At 43.6% G+C, this 17,320-nt stretch overlaps 1 protein-coding gene across 3 annotated transcripts in view; it reads right to left on the reverse strand.

Annotated features, from left to right (window-relative positions):
* LOC134905261 (uncharacterized) overlaps window positions 1-17,320 on the reverse strand; it is a 177,618-nt gene that overhangs the window by 110,140 nt on the left and 50,158 nt on the right. For all 3 annotated transcript variants that reach the window (XM_063914637.1, XM_063914620.1, XM_063914628.1), the window contains 4 exons: window positions 16,423-16,511; window positions 13,783-13,929; window positions 5,389-5,440; window positions 5,185-5,285 (listed from right to left, as the gene is read on the reverse strand). In XM_063914637.1, the coding sequence (XP_063770707.1) occupies window positions 5,185-5,285; window positions 5,389-5,440; window positions 13,783-13,929; window positions 16,423-16,511 (389 nt within the window). The remainder of the gene's footprint in view (window positions 1-5,184; window positions 5,286-5,388; window positions 5,441-13,782; window positions 13,930-16,422; window positions 16,512-17,320) is intronic.

A 17,320-nucleotide genomic window follows, 5' to 3' on the forward strand; every position in this document is an offset into this window, starting at 1 on the left:
CGTACGCCGATTGCTGACAAGGTGAGCGGCGGCACTAAACACTCTTTCGGAGTACACACTTGTGGGAGGGCAACTTAGGTAGAATAAAGCCAGTTTGTGCAAGGGCCTCCAAATTGCCTCTTTTTCCTGCCAGTATACGTACGGACTGTCTGACGTGCCTACTTGGATGCGGTCACTCATATAGTCCTCCACCATTCTTTCAATGGTGAGAGAATCATATGCAGTGACAGTAGACGACATGTCCGTAATCGTTGGCAGGTCCTTCAGTCCGGACCAGATGTCAGCATCAGCAGTCGCTCCAGACTGCCCTGCATCACTGCCAGCGGGTGGGCTCGGAATTCTGAGCCTTTTCCTCGCACCCCCAGTTGCGGGAGAATGTGAAGGAGGAGATGTTGACAGGTCGCGTTCCGCTTGACTTGACAATTTTCTCACCAGCAGTTCTTTGAACCCCTGCAGACTTGTGTCTGCCGGAAAGAGAGATCCAAGGTAGGTTTTAAATCTAGGATCGAGCACGGTGGCCAAAATGTAGTGCTCTGATTTCAACAGATTGACCACCCGTGAATCCTTGTTAAGCGAATTAAGGGCTCCATCCACAAGTCCCTCATGCCTAGCGGAATCGCTCAGTGTTAGCTCCTCCTTCAATGTCTCCAGCTTCTTCTGCAAAAGCCTGATGAGGGGAATGACCTGACTCAGGCTGGCAGTGTCTGAACTGACTTCACGTGTGGCAAGTTCAAAAGGTTGCAGAACCTTGCACAACGTTGAAATCATTCTCCACTGCGCTTGAGACAGGTGCATTCCACCTCCTATATCGTGGTCAGTTGTATAGGCTTGAATGGCCTTTTGCTGCTCCTCCAACCTCTGAAGCATATAGAGGGTTGAATTCCACCTCGTTACCACTTCTTGCTTCAGATGATGGCAGGGCAGGTTCAGGCGTTTTTGCTGTTGCTCCAGTCTTCTGTACGTGGTGCCTGTATGCCGAAAGTGTCCCGCAATTCTTCTGGCCACCGACAGCATCTCTTGCACGCCCCTGTCGTTTTTTAAATAATTCTGCACCACCAAATTCAAGGTATGTACAAAACATGGGACGTGCTGGAATTTGCCCATATTTAATGCACACACAATATTGCTGGCGTTGTCCGATGCCACAAATCCACAGGAGAGTCCAATTGGGGTAAGCCATTCTGCGATGATCTTCCTCAGTTGCCGTAAGAGGTTTTCAGCTGTGCGCGTATTCTGGAAAGCGGTGATACAAAGCGTAGCCTGCCTAGGAAAGAGTTGGCGTTTGCGAGATGCTGCTACTGGTGCCGCCGCTGCTGTTCTTGCGGTGGGAGTCAATACATCTACCCAGTGGGCTGTCACAGTCATATAGTCCTGAGTCTGCCCTGCTCCACTTGTCCACATGTCCGTGGTTAAGTGGACATTGGGTACAACTGCATTTTTTAGGACACTGGTGGCTCTTTTTCTGACGTCTGTGTACATTTTCGATATCGCTTGCCTAGAGAAATGGAACCTAGATGGTATTTGGTACCAGGGACTACAGTACCTCAATCAAGGGATTTACTGGTCAGTGGACTGCTTCCGCTGTCGCCCAAAGTTTTTGAACTTGTCACTGACTAATGATGAATGCGCTGCAGGTGACGTATAAGGGAGGATGTTCCGAGGTGGTTAACGTCCTTACCCCTACTTATTACAGCTTGACAAAGGCAACACACGGCTTGACAAATGTTGTCCGCATTTCTGTTGAAATACTTCCACACCGAAGAGCTGATTTTTTTGGTATTTTCACCAGGCATGTCAATGGCCATATTCCTCCCACGGACAACAGGTGTCTCCCCGGGTGCCTGACTTAAACAAACCACCTCACCATCAGAATCCTCCTTGTCAATTTCCTCCCCAGCGCCAGCAACACCCATATCCTCCTCATCCTGGTGTACTTCAACACTGACATCTTCAATCTGACTATCAGGAACTGGACTGCGGGTGCTCCTTCCAGCACTTGCAGGGGGCGTGCAAATGGTGGAAGGCGCATGCTCTTCACGTCCAGTGTTGGGAAGGTCAGGCATCGCAACCGACACAATTGGACTCTCCTTGTGGATTTGTGATTTCGAAGAACGCACAGTTCTTTGCTGTGCTTTTGCCAGCTTAAGTCTTTTCATTTTTCTAGCGAGAGGCTGAGTGCTTCCATCCTCATGTGAAGCTGAACCACTAGCCATGAACATAGGCCAGGGCCTCAGCCGTTCCTTGCCACTCCGTGTGGTAAATGGCATATTGGCAAGTTTACGCTTCTCCTCCGACGATTTTATTTTAGATTTTTGAGTCCTTTTTTTACTGATATTTTGTGTTTTGGATTTTACATGCTCTGTACTATGACATTGGGCATCGGCCTTGGCAGACGACGTTGATGGAATTTCATCGTCTCGGCCATGACTAGTGGCAGCAGCTTCAGCACGAGGTGGAAGTGGATCTTGGCCCTCATTCCGAGTTGATCGGTCGCAAGGCGAATTTAGCAGAGTTACACACGCTAAGCCGCCGCCTACTGGGAGTGTATCTTAGCATCTTAAAATTGCGACCGATGTATTCGCAATATTGCGCTCACAAACTACTTAGCAGTTTTAGAGTAGCTTCAGACTTACTCTGCCTGTGCGATCAGTTCAGTGCTTGTCGTTCCTGGTTGACGTCACAAACACACCCAGCGTTCGCCCAGGCACTCCCACCGTTTCTCCGGCCACTCCTGCGTTTTTTCCGGAAACGGTAGCGTTTTCAGCCACACGCCCCTGAAACGCCGTGTTTCCGCCCAGTAACACCCATTTCCTGTCAATCACATTACGATCGCCGGAGCGATGAAAAAGCCGTGAGTAAAATTACTTTCTACATAGCAAAGTTACTTGGCGCAGTCGCAGTGCGAACATTGCGCATGCGTACTAAGCGGATTTTCATTGCGATGCGATGAAAAATACCGAGCGAACAACTCGGAATGAGGGCCCTTGATCTTTCCCTATTTTTGGAACCTCAACATTTTTGTTCTCCATATTTTAATAGGCACAACTAAAAGGCACCTCAGGTAAACAATGGAGATGGATGGATACTAGTATACTTATGGATGACGAGTGACTGACGACACAGAGGTAGCTACAGCCGTGGACTACCGTACTGCGTCTGCTAGTATAGAGATGATAATGATATAAAAAATATATATATATCACTACTGCAGGTATATATAATATAATGACGGACCTGCTGGACACTGTCAGCAGACTCCTAAACTACTAGTATGAAGAAGATAGAAAAAAAAAAACCACCACAGGTAGGTATACAATTATGGACGAGCACTGACGACACAGAGGTAGCTACAGCCGTGGACTACCGTACTGCATCTGCTAGTATAGAGATGATAATGATATAAAAAATATATATATATCACTACTGCAGGTATATATAATATAATGACGGACCTGCTGGACACTGTCAGCAGACTCCTAAACTACTAGTATGAAGAAGATAGAAAAAAAAAACCCACCACAGGTAGGTATACAATTATGGACGAGCACTGACGACACAGAGGTAGCCACAGCCGTGGACTACCGTACTGCGTCTGCTAATATAGAGATGATAAAGATGATAGAGATGAACAAAAAAAATATAACACTACTGCAGGTAAATATTTATATAATATAATGAATGACGGACCTGCTGGACACTGTCAGCAGAATGCGTTTATAGAATAAAAAAAAAAAACACCACAGGAGTGTTTGTTTAACTTTTTCAGGCAGACAATATACTGGTGGTCACTGGTCAGTCACACTGGCAGCAAAAGTGTGCACTGTACTCCTGCTATTAACTGCTCCCCAGTCTCCCCCACAATTCAGCTGTGTGAGCAGTGAGCACTCAGCACAGTCAGATATACATAGATGATATTATCATGCAGCACACTGAGGCTGAGCACAGATATGGTATGTGACTGTGTATCGTTTTTTTTCAGGCAGAGAACGGATTATAAATAAAACTGGTGGTCACTGGTCACTATCAGCAAAACTCTGCACTGTACTGAGTACTCCTAATGCTCCCCAAGTAGTAAATCAAGTGTCTCTCTAATCTATTCTACACAGAGAGGACGCCAGCCACGTCCTCTCCCTATCAATCTCAATGCACGTGTGAAAATGGCGGCGACGCGCGGTTCCTTATATAGAATCCGAGTCTCGCGATAGAATCCGAGCCTCGCGAGAATCCGACAGCGGGATGATGACGTTCGGGCGCGCTCGGGTTAACCGAGCAAGGCGGGAAGATCCGAGTCTGCCTCGGACCCGTGTAAAAAGGCTGAAGTTCGGGGGGGTTCGGATTCCGAGGAACCGAACCCGCTCATCTCTAATATATACACACATTTGACTGGTTTTAAATATATATATATATATATATATATATATATATTATACATACAATATATTACTCTGTAGACCAAATGATATATCCACCCTTAGAAACAATTTTTGTTTCTTTTCAATTATTTGTACATACATAAGAGCCCTTGCTCTTCTTTCTACATGGTAGGAATCCTGCCCCATACCCGCACACATACGCATACAAAAGCCGGGCACACACATCGCGGGATCGGGTAACATATCTTCTAGTGTGTGCCCAGCTTTACACTTACACTTTGGAAGCCTGAAGGTCATTGATGGGGGTGGGGCCAGGCACCCTACATCATTAGGCCCCACCTATGCAGCAATATGCCGCAATTTGTGCATCTATGGGTAGAAGGCAAGTTCAAAATGATGCAATTGTCATAGAATCACATAAAATTAGCTCCACGATAAGTGATAAAAACACCCCAGCATGTGTCACTGCCCTATAGACATTACACAGTGAAAGTTATTTTCTGGGGATTGCCACACATTTTCAATCTACTGCATGGAAAGGGGCCTTTATAATGTTATTTATATATATATATCCCTGTAAACCAGTGGTTCCAAAACTCGGTCCTCAATGACCCCCAACAGTTCATGTTTTCCAGGTATCCTCAGAGAACAACAAGTGAAATAATTAGCTCCAGCTGTTGATCTTTTAAAATGTGTTAGTGAGTAATGAATACACTTGTGGGTGACCTGGAAAAAATGAACTGTTGGTTCTTGATGACTGAGTTTGGGTATATATTTTACTATATTCAGTTTCAGGGTGAAATTGTCTTACCTGTGTCCAACATATACATATCTCTATAGTAAACTCCATCTGCCGAGCAGCCTCCAAACATGTATATTTGTTGTCCAACAGTAGCAAATGCATGGCCCAACCTGAATAAAGCACATATACTGTTCTGACAAATATTTACATTGATGGTAAAACATAACTGATTCTTTACTAATGATGGAAATAACTATAATTGCAGATTTTTACCTTGCATCAGGCAGGGAGCCAGATGTTTTCACTGGAACCCATGTTTCAGACACTAAATAAAGATATGAAAGATATGCCACATGTTAGCAAAGAATCAAACTGTAATACTACTTTAATTAGAATAGAAATCCAACCATCAACGTTATTTCAATAATATGAAAAACGTAGTTTGCTATGAGCATAAATAATATCCACGCTATTAAGATCATATTACCTAATCATGATAAAGTAAGAACCACAGCAAGAACAGTAGTTCATTTGTTTTTGAAATATGAGTCCTTTAATTATTCTTTTTTATATAAATGGCTGCAATTTCCTTTGTCTGGCTACAGACCTCAGGTTAGGTATCTTATGTAAAGGCCATTATCACTAAATATTTTAATTTTTTTGTATCTGTAAAGAGCAGAAGAAGGTGGAATACTTCGATAAACAAGCATCACTTTCCATGACTGCTGCTAGCCACCATTATTTTCCTACATCATTAAGATCCCTCCTGCACAGAGAAAGGTGGCTAGACATACAGTATCTGTTGGCCCTAGGCCAGTTGGTTATATTGTGCAAAACCATTATATCTTCAGGAAACTTCAGGCCAAACAAAGGTGTTGGATTTTAGAAATGCAGACTTTGCTAAAATGGGGAGATGTTTAAGTGATTCATTGGCAGACTGGAGAAACTTGGAAGGGGTGCAGGAGAGGTGGAAAAAAATTAAAAGTGCATTACTAAGTGTAACAGACCTTTGTATCAAAATGGTTAGGAAAAGCACCAGGAAAAGGAAGCCAGTGTGGTTCACAAAAGTAGTATCAACTAGTGTGAAAGCAAAAAAGATGGCTTTTAGGAAATACAAACAGACTCAAAATAATAACGACAAAGAGGAGTATCTGGACAGACGGAAGGATGCTAAGAAAGTGATCAGACGTGCAAAGGCAGAAGCTGAGGAGAAAATGGCCCAGTCAGTAGATAAAGGGGGCAAAACTTTTTTTAAGTATATAAGTGAAAGGAGAAAATCAAATGGAGGAATAATAAGACTTAAGACAGAGAGTGGGCATTTGGTGGAGGGAGACAAGGCAATAGCAGATCACCTAAATAATTATTTTTGCTCAGTATTTACTACAGAAGAAGGGATGGGGCCACAGTTAAATTGCAAGGACATTCATAAAAATAAGGTAGATGAAAATACATTTACAGAGGAGAAGGTCCTAACAGAACTTTCAAAACTAAAAGTGGATAAATCAATGGGACCAGATGGGATACACCCAAGGATACTCAAAGAGCTAAAAGATGTCCTGGTTACACCTTTAACAGAATTATTTAACCAGTCACTAAATACAGGTGATATTCCAGAGGACTGGAAAAGAGCAAATGTAGTTCCACTGCACAAAAGTGGAAGCAAGGAAGAAGCAAGTAACTACAGACCAGTAAGCCTTACATCAGTAGTAGGGAAAGTAATGGAAAAACTATTAAAAGAAAGAGTAGTGGAATATCTTAAATCAAACAACTTACAGGATCCAAAACAGCATGGATTTACTGGTGGGAGATCATGCCAAACAAATCTTATTGACTTTTTTGACTCTGTGATGAAAATAATAGATCAAGGGGGAGCTGTAGATGTAGCATATCTAGACTTTAGTAAGGCATTTGACACTGTCCCACATCACAGACTGCTAAATAAACTTGAAAGCCTGGGGGTGGATTATAAATTAGTGAAATGGATAAGAACCTGGTTGCAGGATAGGAAACAGACAGTTGTAGTTAATGGAGTGCAATCTATGGAGGGAAATGTTACCAGTGGAGTACCCCAGGGATCTGTACTTGGTCCAGTTCTCTTTAATATCTTTGTTGGTGACATTGCAGATGGTATTGAAGGGAAGATATGCCTTTTTGCAGATGATACAAAGATATGCAACAGGGTAGACACACCGGGAGGGGTCAAACAAATGATTGATGACCTAGGTAGGCTTGAGAAATGGTCAAGAACGTGGCAACTACAGTTTAATGCTAAAAAATGCAAAATCATGCACTTGGGTCTCAAAAACCCAAAGGCTAAGTATAGTATCAAGGGTACTATAATGGAAACTACTGAGGAGGAAAGAGATTTAGGAGTCACTATTTCAAGTGACTTGAAGGCAGGAAAGCAATGCAACAAAGCAATGAGAAAGGCAAGTCAGATGCTTGGTTGCATAGGGAGAGGAATCAGTAGCAGGAAAAAAGAAGTGATAATGCCACTGTATAGGTCATTGGTAAGGCCCCATCTGGAATACTGTGTCCAGTTCTGGAGACCCTATCTCCAGAAGGATATAAATACATTAGAGAGTGTACAAAGAAGGGCAACTAAAATGGTGCATGGCCTACATCACAAAACTTACCCGGAAAGGCTAAAAGATCTTAACATGTATAGTTTGGAGGAGAGAAGGGAAAGGGGAGACATGATAGAAACTTTCAAATATATAAAGGGTCTTAACAAAGTTCAGGAGGGAAACATTCTTCAAAGGAAAAGAAGTATTAGAACTCGAGGGCATACATTGAGACTGGAGGGGGGGGAGGTTCAGGGGAAATTTAAGGAAAAATTACTTCACAGAAAGGGTAGTGGATAAGTGGAATAGCCTCCCATCAGAGGTGGTAGAGGCTAAGACTGTAGGGCAATTTAAACATGCTTGGGACAGGCATATGAATATCCTTACAAATAATCAAGATTAAAAAAGGGTTGAGATTGCCTAAAGGATAAAATAAAAAAGGGGCAGACTAGATGGGCCAAGTGGTTCTTATCTGCCGTCAAATTCTATGTTTCTATGTTTCTATGCTAGGTGAGCCTGTCAAACCTCCTCCCTCTATTCAGCTCAAGACACAACCAGGAAGAACCACCACACGCATTGAGGTTGGGAATTACTTTATTAATAATAATACTAATAATAATACTACTACTACTACTACTACTACTACTACTACTACTACTACTAATAATAATAATAATAATAATAATAATAATAATTTTATTTATATAGCTTTCTTTCTCCAACAGGACTCAAGGTGCTTTACAGACATCAAAAACAATGCACATAATACAGAAGATTTAAGTAAAACAGCCATTGGCAAGCCACACAGACATAAAAGAAAACCTTGAGCACACATAAGCATAATGCAGGATTGGTATAGGCATTTTGTGTAATAACTTCCAAGGGTTGTGTATTCCACCCTCACAAGGTACCAGGTGAGGAAGCCATCTTGGGTGCACTGCGTAGGATTACCCAGGGTGGAATAGTCTACCCCTAGAAGAGATGACACAAAATGGGGTGGTTGTAACATCTTAACGCTCAGAGTAACCACCAGGTCAATGTATTTTTCATCCCATCCACAAGCGTTCTAGATGAGACAGTCATGTTAGGCACTACGAAGGTTACACTGTAGGAGGTGAGCCATACAAGGGCCCAGTGCATACATGGGAAAACTGACACTTGTGTAGTAGTAGTATGATCTACCCTGTATGCAGAGACGGTTTTACGCATAAGCTGGTTAAGCAGCTGAGTAAGGCGCATCATAGAGGAGGGCGCCCCACTCAGCTGCGCCAGCGTAAAGTGTAACACTGGCCATTCCTGATACGCCCTGATATGTAGCGCCTGCCCGGATAATCACAGAGCAGGCAGTGATGTTGGTGCCGCCGCGCTATGTCCGTCACTGCACCACACTACAGTAATGTGAAGAAAAAGAAATAAACTACTGCTCCCAGAATCCCTTGCTTCCAGACAGCAAGGGCTGCTGGGAGCGGTAGTTTATTTTGAGATTCTTCACATTACTGAACATGCAAAATAAACTACCGCTCCCAGAAGCCCTTGTTGTCCGGCTACCAGGAGCGGTAGTTTATGTTGAGATTCTTCTTCTAGTACTATAGTGTGGTGCCGGGCATGGCGGAGCCGCCAACACCACTGACTGCTTTGCGAGTCTCCGGGCACAGGGGGCATATCAGGTAATACAGTACTTTGATTAGATTACTATGTAAGGGGAAGTATTAAAGTGGGAAAAATATGTAAGGGGAACTTCAACAGTGGGCAAGTATGTCAGGGGCACTTATATAGTTGGCAAATGTGTAAGGGGCACTTATATAGTGTGCAAATGTGTAAGGGGCACTTATATAGTGAGCAAATGTGTATGGGGCACTTATATAGTGTGCAAATGTGTAAGGGGCACTTATATAGTGGGCAAATGTGTAAGGTGCACTACAACTGGGCTTTTACAATGAGACCACGCCTCCTTAATTTTTTCAGGCGCGTGCTGCAAAAGTGCTTAGGTGGGCGCCAAAGTATTTATTCGCTTACCAAATAATTTGGCCTCGGGCCAGACCTGCCTGTATGGAAAGATCCACATGGAGTACATCTGGGCGAGGAGGAACCAGCACACCCTGCTAGTGTGACCTGCACAGTGCACCATCCTGGCCGAGGAGGAACTAGCACACCCTGCTAGTGTGCACTGTGCAGGTCACACTAGCAGGGTGTGCAAACAGTGGAGGTACATATTACGGGAATAGCACACAGTGGGGTAGTGTAGTCGAAACTCACACCTCAGCAGTTGTGGTCGGGTGTAGTATGAGTGGCCGGCGGCCGGGATCCTGGGGGACAGCATACCAGTGCTAAGATCCCGACCGCCGGCATACTGACAGCTGGGCGAGCGCTTATGAGCCCCTTGCGGGCTTGCTGCGGTCTCCGGGCAGGGTGGCGCGCGTTATTCTCCTTCCAGGGGAGTAGTGGACCCCCAAGAGGGAAAAGAATGTGTGGGGATCCCGGCGCCGGTATGCTGGTCGCCGGGATCCCGGCCGGCGGCATACTGAAGACCACCCATTGGGGTCAGGTCAGTGCCAGGGGCTTGTAAATTAAATATCCGGGAACCCTTAATGCAGTATAAATGATAGCAAGTTTATTCCAGGATACTTAACTACAGTGTCATAATTTATATACTGCAGAAGACAATTATTTTTGCTGTGATAAATTGATGAGCTACTGTACTGCAATTTAGTAAGAGAACCAGTGGCGGCTCCAGAGGTGGGGTTCTGATAAAATCCTGATGACAATACACAGCTATTGAAACGTTGAAGTTAACCTTCAGCTTCTGTGCCTTTTATGTGGATTTACCATTGTCAGAGGCAGACTCTTATCTTCACCTGAAAAATGCTATCCTTGCCAGGATTGGGGTGACGGGTGCCAGCAAAGCCCAGAAGTTCCATGATTGGCATCTGAACCCCTCTGAACCTCCAGGTTTCATCCGGCGGAACTGGCCAGACTAGGTAGAGCCTGGCTAAAGCCAGATAAGTACACCCCTCAGCGTATAATAGAGGTTGTGGCTATAGACCATGCTATAAGGGTATTTGATCATGGTGTGCAACAGTGAGCGCTTCTGGTTGACCCACAAACATTTGAGGAACTAGCCATGGTGGTGGAATGATGCGTGACCATTGGAAAGGTGAGTAAATCTAAGCAAGTTTCCAAAACCTAGGACCAAGGTCCCGTCTCTCAACAATGATAAACCACTACCGATGGTATGTTTTGATTGATCATGTATGCTGGAACTGTCCAAACCGAAGTGAGCCGATGGACTGTAGCACCGGTAAAGCAGCTCGACCTGTTGTTAGCCTGTTTGTGGGAAACAACTCTGAAACCCCTGAAAGTAAGTTGTTTGCCCATTGACAGGGTCCATATGAGGTCATAGAGGCAGTGGGACCTGTTAAATACCAAATGCGCCAAGAGGGTAGAAGGAAAGAAGAACAAACCTTAGGAGGAAAGTAGCCCCCAACCCTCTGTTGGATGTAAAAACTCAAGGTTGTTAGTTACCCATTGAAGCCTCACTGAGTTCCAGGCAATAGCAGGAAGCTATAGACCTGGTAACACAAAACCAGGATAACTTTTCTGCAATCCCTGTTAAAACTTGGATCATACAACATGATATTATTACACCACATGGGGTGGTGATAAAATAGATGCCTTACAGTATACCCGAGGCTAAACAGGCTGTGGTAAAATGAGAAACAGAAGAGATGCTGCACCTCGGGGTTATAAAGGAGTCAAACAGTGAGTGGAGCAACCTGATTGTGCTGGCATCCAAGCCTTTGGGGGCCATAAGGTTTTGCAATGATTTTAGGAAACTGAACAAAATCTCACAGTTTGATGCCTACCCTATGCCTCAGGTTGACGAATTGGTAGAAAACGTAGCAAAAAAAGTCAGTACCTAACCACTATTGACTTAACAAAAGGACACTGGCAGATACCCTTAACAGAGGCTGCAAAAACAAAAACAGCCTTCTCTACCCTGGAAGGACAGTTCCAAAATAAAGTACTACCCTTTGGTTTACATGGAGCCCCTGTCACCTTCCACGGGGCCATGAACAAGTTGCTTCGACATCATCAGGAGTATGCAGTGGCTTACCTTGGTGACACTTTAATCTTTAGCACAGACTGGAAGACTCTTTGAAGCAGATTTGCAGACTCTACGGGAGCACGGGTTTACAGCTAACCAAAAAAAATTTGCCATAGGAATGGTAGAAGCAAAGTATTTGAGGTATGTTGTGGGAAGGGGACAGATTAAGCCCCAACCCAATAAAGTAGAGGCAGTTAAAAATTGGCCTAAGACAGAATGAAATTCTCAGCTCAGAATGTTTCAAGGTCTAGTGGGTTATTACTGCCAGTTTATACCTGACTTTGCAACCAGAGCAGTCCCACTGACTGAGTGTTTGAAGAAAAACTCACCTGATAAAACAATCAGATCTCAACTGGCAGAAGCAACCTGGCGAGAACTAAAGCAAGCTTTATGTACAGAACCTGTGTTGCAGGCACAAGACTTTCAAAAACAGTTTGTGTTGCAAACTAATGACTAAACAGGGCACGAGTCTTTTGTGCATGTAATGGCAGTGCTGGCTATCGGGACGATTATAGGTTTATCTGTGTGCTTGGATTAGATATCAAGATAGGTCTATGGTAACCTGCAGTTTGAGATAGATTTATGATTAGATCAGTATTAGTCTGTGAGCTAGCTTTATGAATTACAGTCTAGATGTTGAGCTGGGTTTATGTTTAGTGTTGGATTAGACCTTCAACTAGGATTATGACTATGGTTGGATTAACAATGGAATATGAGGCTAAATCTACTTGGTCTGATATTAGGGCAATAGGGGTGTCAAAATTTTGAGGCTATTATTTATTTGTAGCTAACAGTTTTATTTTATTTTTCTATTGACAGAGGAGACTCTTCTTTGAAGCAAGTGCAATAAGGACGGTGTAATAGTTAGCATTACTACCTCACAGCACTGAGGTCATGAGTTTGATTCCCACCATGGCCCTAACTGTGTGATGTTTGTATATTCTCCTCATGCTTGCATTGATATCCTCCCACAATTCAAAAATGTACTGGTATGTTAATTGGCTCCTAGCAAATATTAACCCTAGTGTGTGTTTAAGGCAGATTAGATGGGCCTAGTGGATCTTGTCTACTTTCTATGTTTCTTAAACTGGGTGCACACTTTTATCTGTCAGGTGGGAACAAAAATCTGTTAATGGGACAATCAACCATTTGCTGGACAAAAACGATTGTTAGGCTAAATTCTTTAAATCAAACAGATTTAAATATTTTGTCTGAACGACCGCTGTCTGTTTTCCAGTGTTTGGGAGCAAATGGTGGATTGTTATTTGCTCCTAATCATTACCATATGTTTGTTCACACCAGGCAGATTGGACATATATATCTTTAGGTGTGTATCCAGTTTCAGTAACTTACTAAGATGCTTGAGGGTTGACATGACATTGGTCCAATCCAGATTACACTCCTATTGTTGTCCTGGAGTGGCCCTAGACAATTGGCTTTTTACTAAAACAGCTATAACTTGACCCAATACTGGGTAAAGCCATCGAAAAATAATGGAAAAAAACATTTATTTGTCCAGTCTGTGCTAAACTCCATGACTACCATTTAGGGGCAGCATAAATTAGCTGCAGTGTTTACCCTGCAGCGGGATGTAGTTGGCATCCCAACGTACAGGATGCCAGTGGTCAGAAGACCAAAGCCGGATTCCCAACACCTGTCAGAATGCCGATACTGGAATCTCGACAGCCAGAATCCCGAACATATACCGGGGATGGGTCAGATTTAGACTGCAGGAGGGGGGAAGGGTTGGGGTTAGTCTGTAGAGTTAGATTTGGGTGGGGTGTGTTTAAACTGAAATCTAAATTGCAGTGTAAAAATAAAGCAGCCAGTATTTACCCTGCACAGAAACAATATAACCCACCCAAATCTAACTCTCTCTGCAAATGTTACATCTGCCCCACCTGCAGTGCAACATGGTTTTGCCCAATTGCTAACTTTTTTTGGTTTGCTAACAAACCTGAATAACCCCCCAAACAGGTGAGGTGTAAAGAGATTTACCTGTATTGAACATGTGCAGATCATCTACGACTGTTCCATGGCAAATACCACCGAAAACAAACACATTTTCCCCGACAGTTGCAATACTGTGACTCAGTGTCTGAGGAGCTGCTCCATTCATTTTTAATTTCTCCCATGTTAACGTACCTGAAATATAGATGTTATTTTAAAATTTGTAAATTATGTTGCAAACAGTAATCTCTATGCCCAAGACACAATTGTATGAAGTATACTGCATACAGGTAGGTAACGTGTGTAGGAATATAATGTTATGGTTACAGTTATTGTTGTACATGTTCTAGACTGGCATCCATCTCCATTGTGACTACATCCCAAGGAGAAAGTAACTATGGGCCTAATTCAGACCTGACCGCGGCAGCAAAATTATTCTCTAATGGGCAAAACCATGTGCAGTGCGGGGGGGGGGGGGGGGGGCAGATATAAAATGTGGAGAGAAATTTAGATTTGGATGGGTTATTTTGTTTATTTTTACACTGCACATAGGGTGTAATTCAGATCTGATCGCTAGGCATTGATTTTTGCTGTCCTGTGATCAGATAGTCGCCACCCACAGGGTGAGTGTATTTTTGCTGTGCAAGTGTGCGAACACATGTGTAGCAGAGCTGCACACACTGATTTTGTGCAGTCTCTGCACAGCCCAGTACTTACTCAGTCGCTGCGATCACATCAGCCTGTTCGTGACCGGATTTGACATCAGACACCCGCCCTGCAAACGCTTGGACACGCCTGCGTTTTTCCAGACACTCCCTGAAAATGGTCAGTTGCCACCCACAAACGCCCTCTTCCTGTCAATCTCCTTGCGAACACCTGTGCGAATGGATCCTTCACACAAACCCGTCGCTGACCGGCGGTCCACTTTGCAGGTGTCCATCGGGCCTGCGCATTGCGGAGCATACACATGCACAGTTTTGATCTGATCACCCACTGTGCGAAAACGCACAGCAACGATCAGGTCTGAATTAGTCCCGTGGTTTTGCGCACAAGATACAATTTTGTTGCTGCAGTCAGGTCTGAATTAGGCCCTATACCTTTAGTCCCAAATTAAGACCGTAGTAATTATCTTTTGGGTGTAATTATTATTTGGGTGTCATATGCCATATATCTGCCCTGTATGAAAATTTGTCTAGAGTAGTTCCTCATGTAAGGATAACATATCTTATATGAATTTGGTTACACTATACAGGGGTGATATTCAATAGCCTGTGAGTTGCAGGCTGTGTGGGACTTTGTGCGAGTCTGCCTGTATTTTTAAAGTGCCAATAATTTACACAACAAAACCAGGTTGGTTTTGCTGTGTGAATGATTGTTGCTTTCCAAAATTGGCGTCCACTCTTTAAATCCACTGTGTGCCCTGCCACTGCTACCATGTTAATGCCACAGGCCCAGCCCAGGCAGTGTTCATCTCGGATGACTTGGAGCCGTCGCCGGAGCAAAGGACACATTCAGCCTAGCCTGAGACAGTTCATCAAAGAGTGAGACTCTGTGTTACTTTATGCAACCCTTCTTTTCTTTTTCTTTTTTACATATATACTGTTTACTGTACTAGCTGAGCCAAGTATTCAGTAGTTTCCTGAGTTCACCTCTGGTCTATAGGTGCACTCAGGAAACTACTGAATGCTTGGCTCAGCTAATATATATATATATATATATATATATATATAAAATCCTCCAGAAGAACTCGGCACTTGGAGACAACAAATCATGAAAAATAATTGTTTATCCAATAGTCAATGTTTTGGGTCCGTACGTCCCATCGTCAGGACAGAAACAGAATACAAACGTGCACCGGAGCAGGCTGTTATTTAAATGAGAGTGCCGGCTGCTGCTGAAAGATTTTATATACTGTATGTATATATATATATATATATATATAAAACTCTCCTCCACTGTCTGCTGCCAGCATCCACTCACTGTGTTCCTGGAGTGGCATATCCCCATGTGTCCCCATGCACTCACAAGCTGTCGCTCCTGGCCCCTATTAGGCTACACCCATTCCGTGTCACAGTGGGTGGTCACCATACACTGGGCAGTGGCTGTGTGTGTTTCCCTGTTGACAAGTTCTTGTGTCACACCTCTGTATTTTCATTTGACTAATACCCCTTTCACAGTGCACAAATGACCCGGTATATTGTGATGTCAACGCGGGTCGCTGTGCGATGTGAAAGGGGTCACTGTCAAATTCCTGGGTTGCCTGAGAATAGAGAAGGGTTATTCCCGGGTTATTCCCGTGTAAGGTGCAGTGTGAACCCAGGACCGGTTCACAGTATAGGCAGAGGCGGTGTGGAGATGATCTCATCTCCCAGCACCGCCTCCGCCCCCGATGTCACCGCATTCCCCCGTCCCCGATGGCAACCTGATCCGGCATATTGTCGAGTTGGGAAGCCACTGTGTAAGGGACCAATGCCGGGTCGCATCCGGGAAGGACTCGTTTCCAATTCCCGGGTGCGACTTGGCATTGCGATATGATAGAGGTATCACAGGGGAATACTGCTGATATCCAAGCACAAATTATCGGATATGCTGGACAATTTCTGATGACAGCACTGATGGTTCTTGGTTGCAGACAAAAACTGTGCAAATATATTTACCACGCAATATCTAACATTCATTATTTCTCACCTAGGTCAAACGAGTACATTCCTTGGAGACATTCACCTGTGCCTTTATCAGAGCGACCTCCAAATAAATAGATTTTCCTGTTTACAACGCTGTGAAATAGTGAAAATCATAATCAATATATATATTTTAATAGTTTAAAAGTATACACCACCTTTGCTATAATATATAAATATAACATGGCAATCTGCTGCATCGCACCTTAGTAAGAGAAAACTAATGTTTTAAAAATGAATATTATCTAAAACAATTATTACTATATTGTGGTGTGATTGACATATAAAAGGGAAGTATAACAAATAAACATCATAGACCCGATTCAAAGTTGCATGTAAGTCGGCTGAATGGGATGCGGTTATGTTATCACCGCCGACGCCAGAATCCCAAACACTCTGAATGCCGCCAGACTCAATGCTGACCCACAGGGACTATTCCCACGACACCCATAGAATGGGAATAGAACCTGTGGTGAGGGCAGAGAGCCACGGAGCACGCAAGGGACTTTGTTGCTCTCCCCCCGCCGGCATTATACGGCCAGGATCCCGGTGTCAGTATGCTGAAGGACGGCTACCCAACCAGGCTGAATAGCATGCTCTTTCTGAAGTAGCCATCATCGCTATCAGTGAGGGCTTTCACTAGCCTATCTTTCTTACCAACTATATGGAATGGATGGAAAAGATCTTAAATGTGCAAGTTAGACTATAATATAAATCCTGTCTAAATAGATCCAGTAAAAGCCGATTGTTAGTACTTCAAACTTAATTTATAACTATTTCTAAAGTGAAGCAAAGAAAAAGACACTTAATGGAAACACACTTGAAAGAGAAATTATGAAGTACAGTAAATTGAAATATATAGAAAAAAGTAACTTTAGTAGAGCAGCAGGAGTAGTCACAGCAGA

This window comes from Pseudophryne corroboree, chromosome 1, assembly GCF_028390025.1.
Source record: "Pseudophryne corroboree isolate aPseCor3 chromosome 1, aPseCor3.hap2, whole genome shotgun sequence".
In the NCBI taxonomy this organism is placed as follows: domain Eukaryota; kingdom Metazoa; phylum Chordata; class Amphibia; order Anura; family Myobatrachidae; genus Pseudophryne; species Pseudophryne corroboree.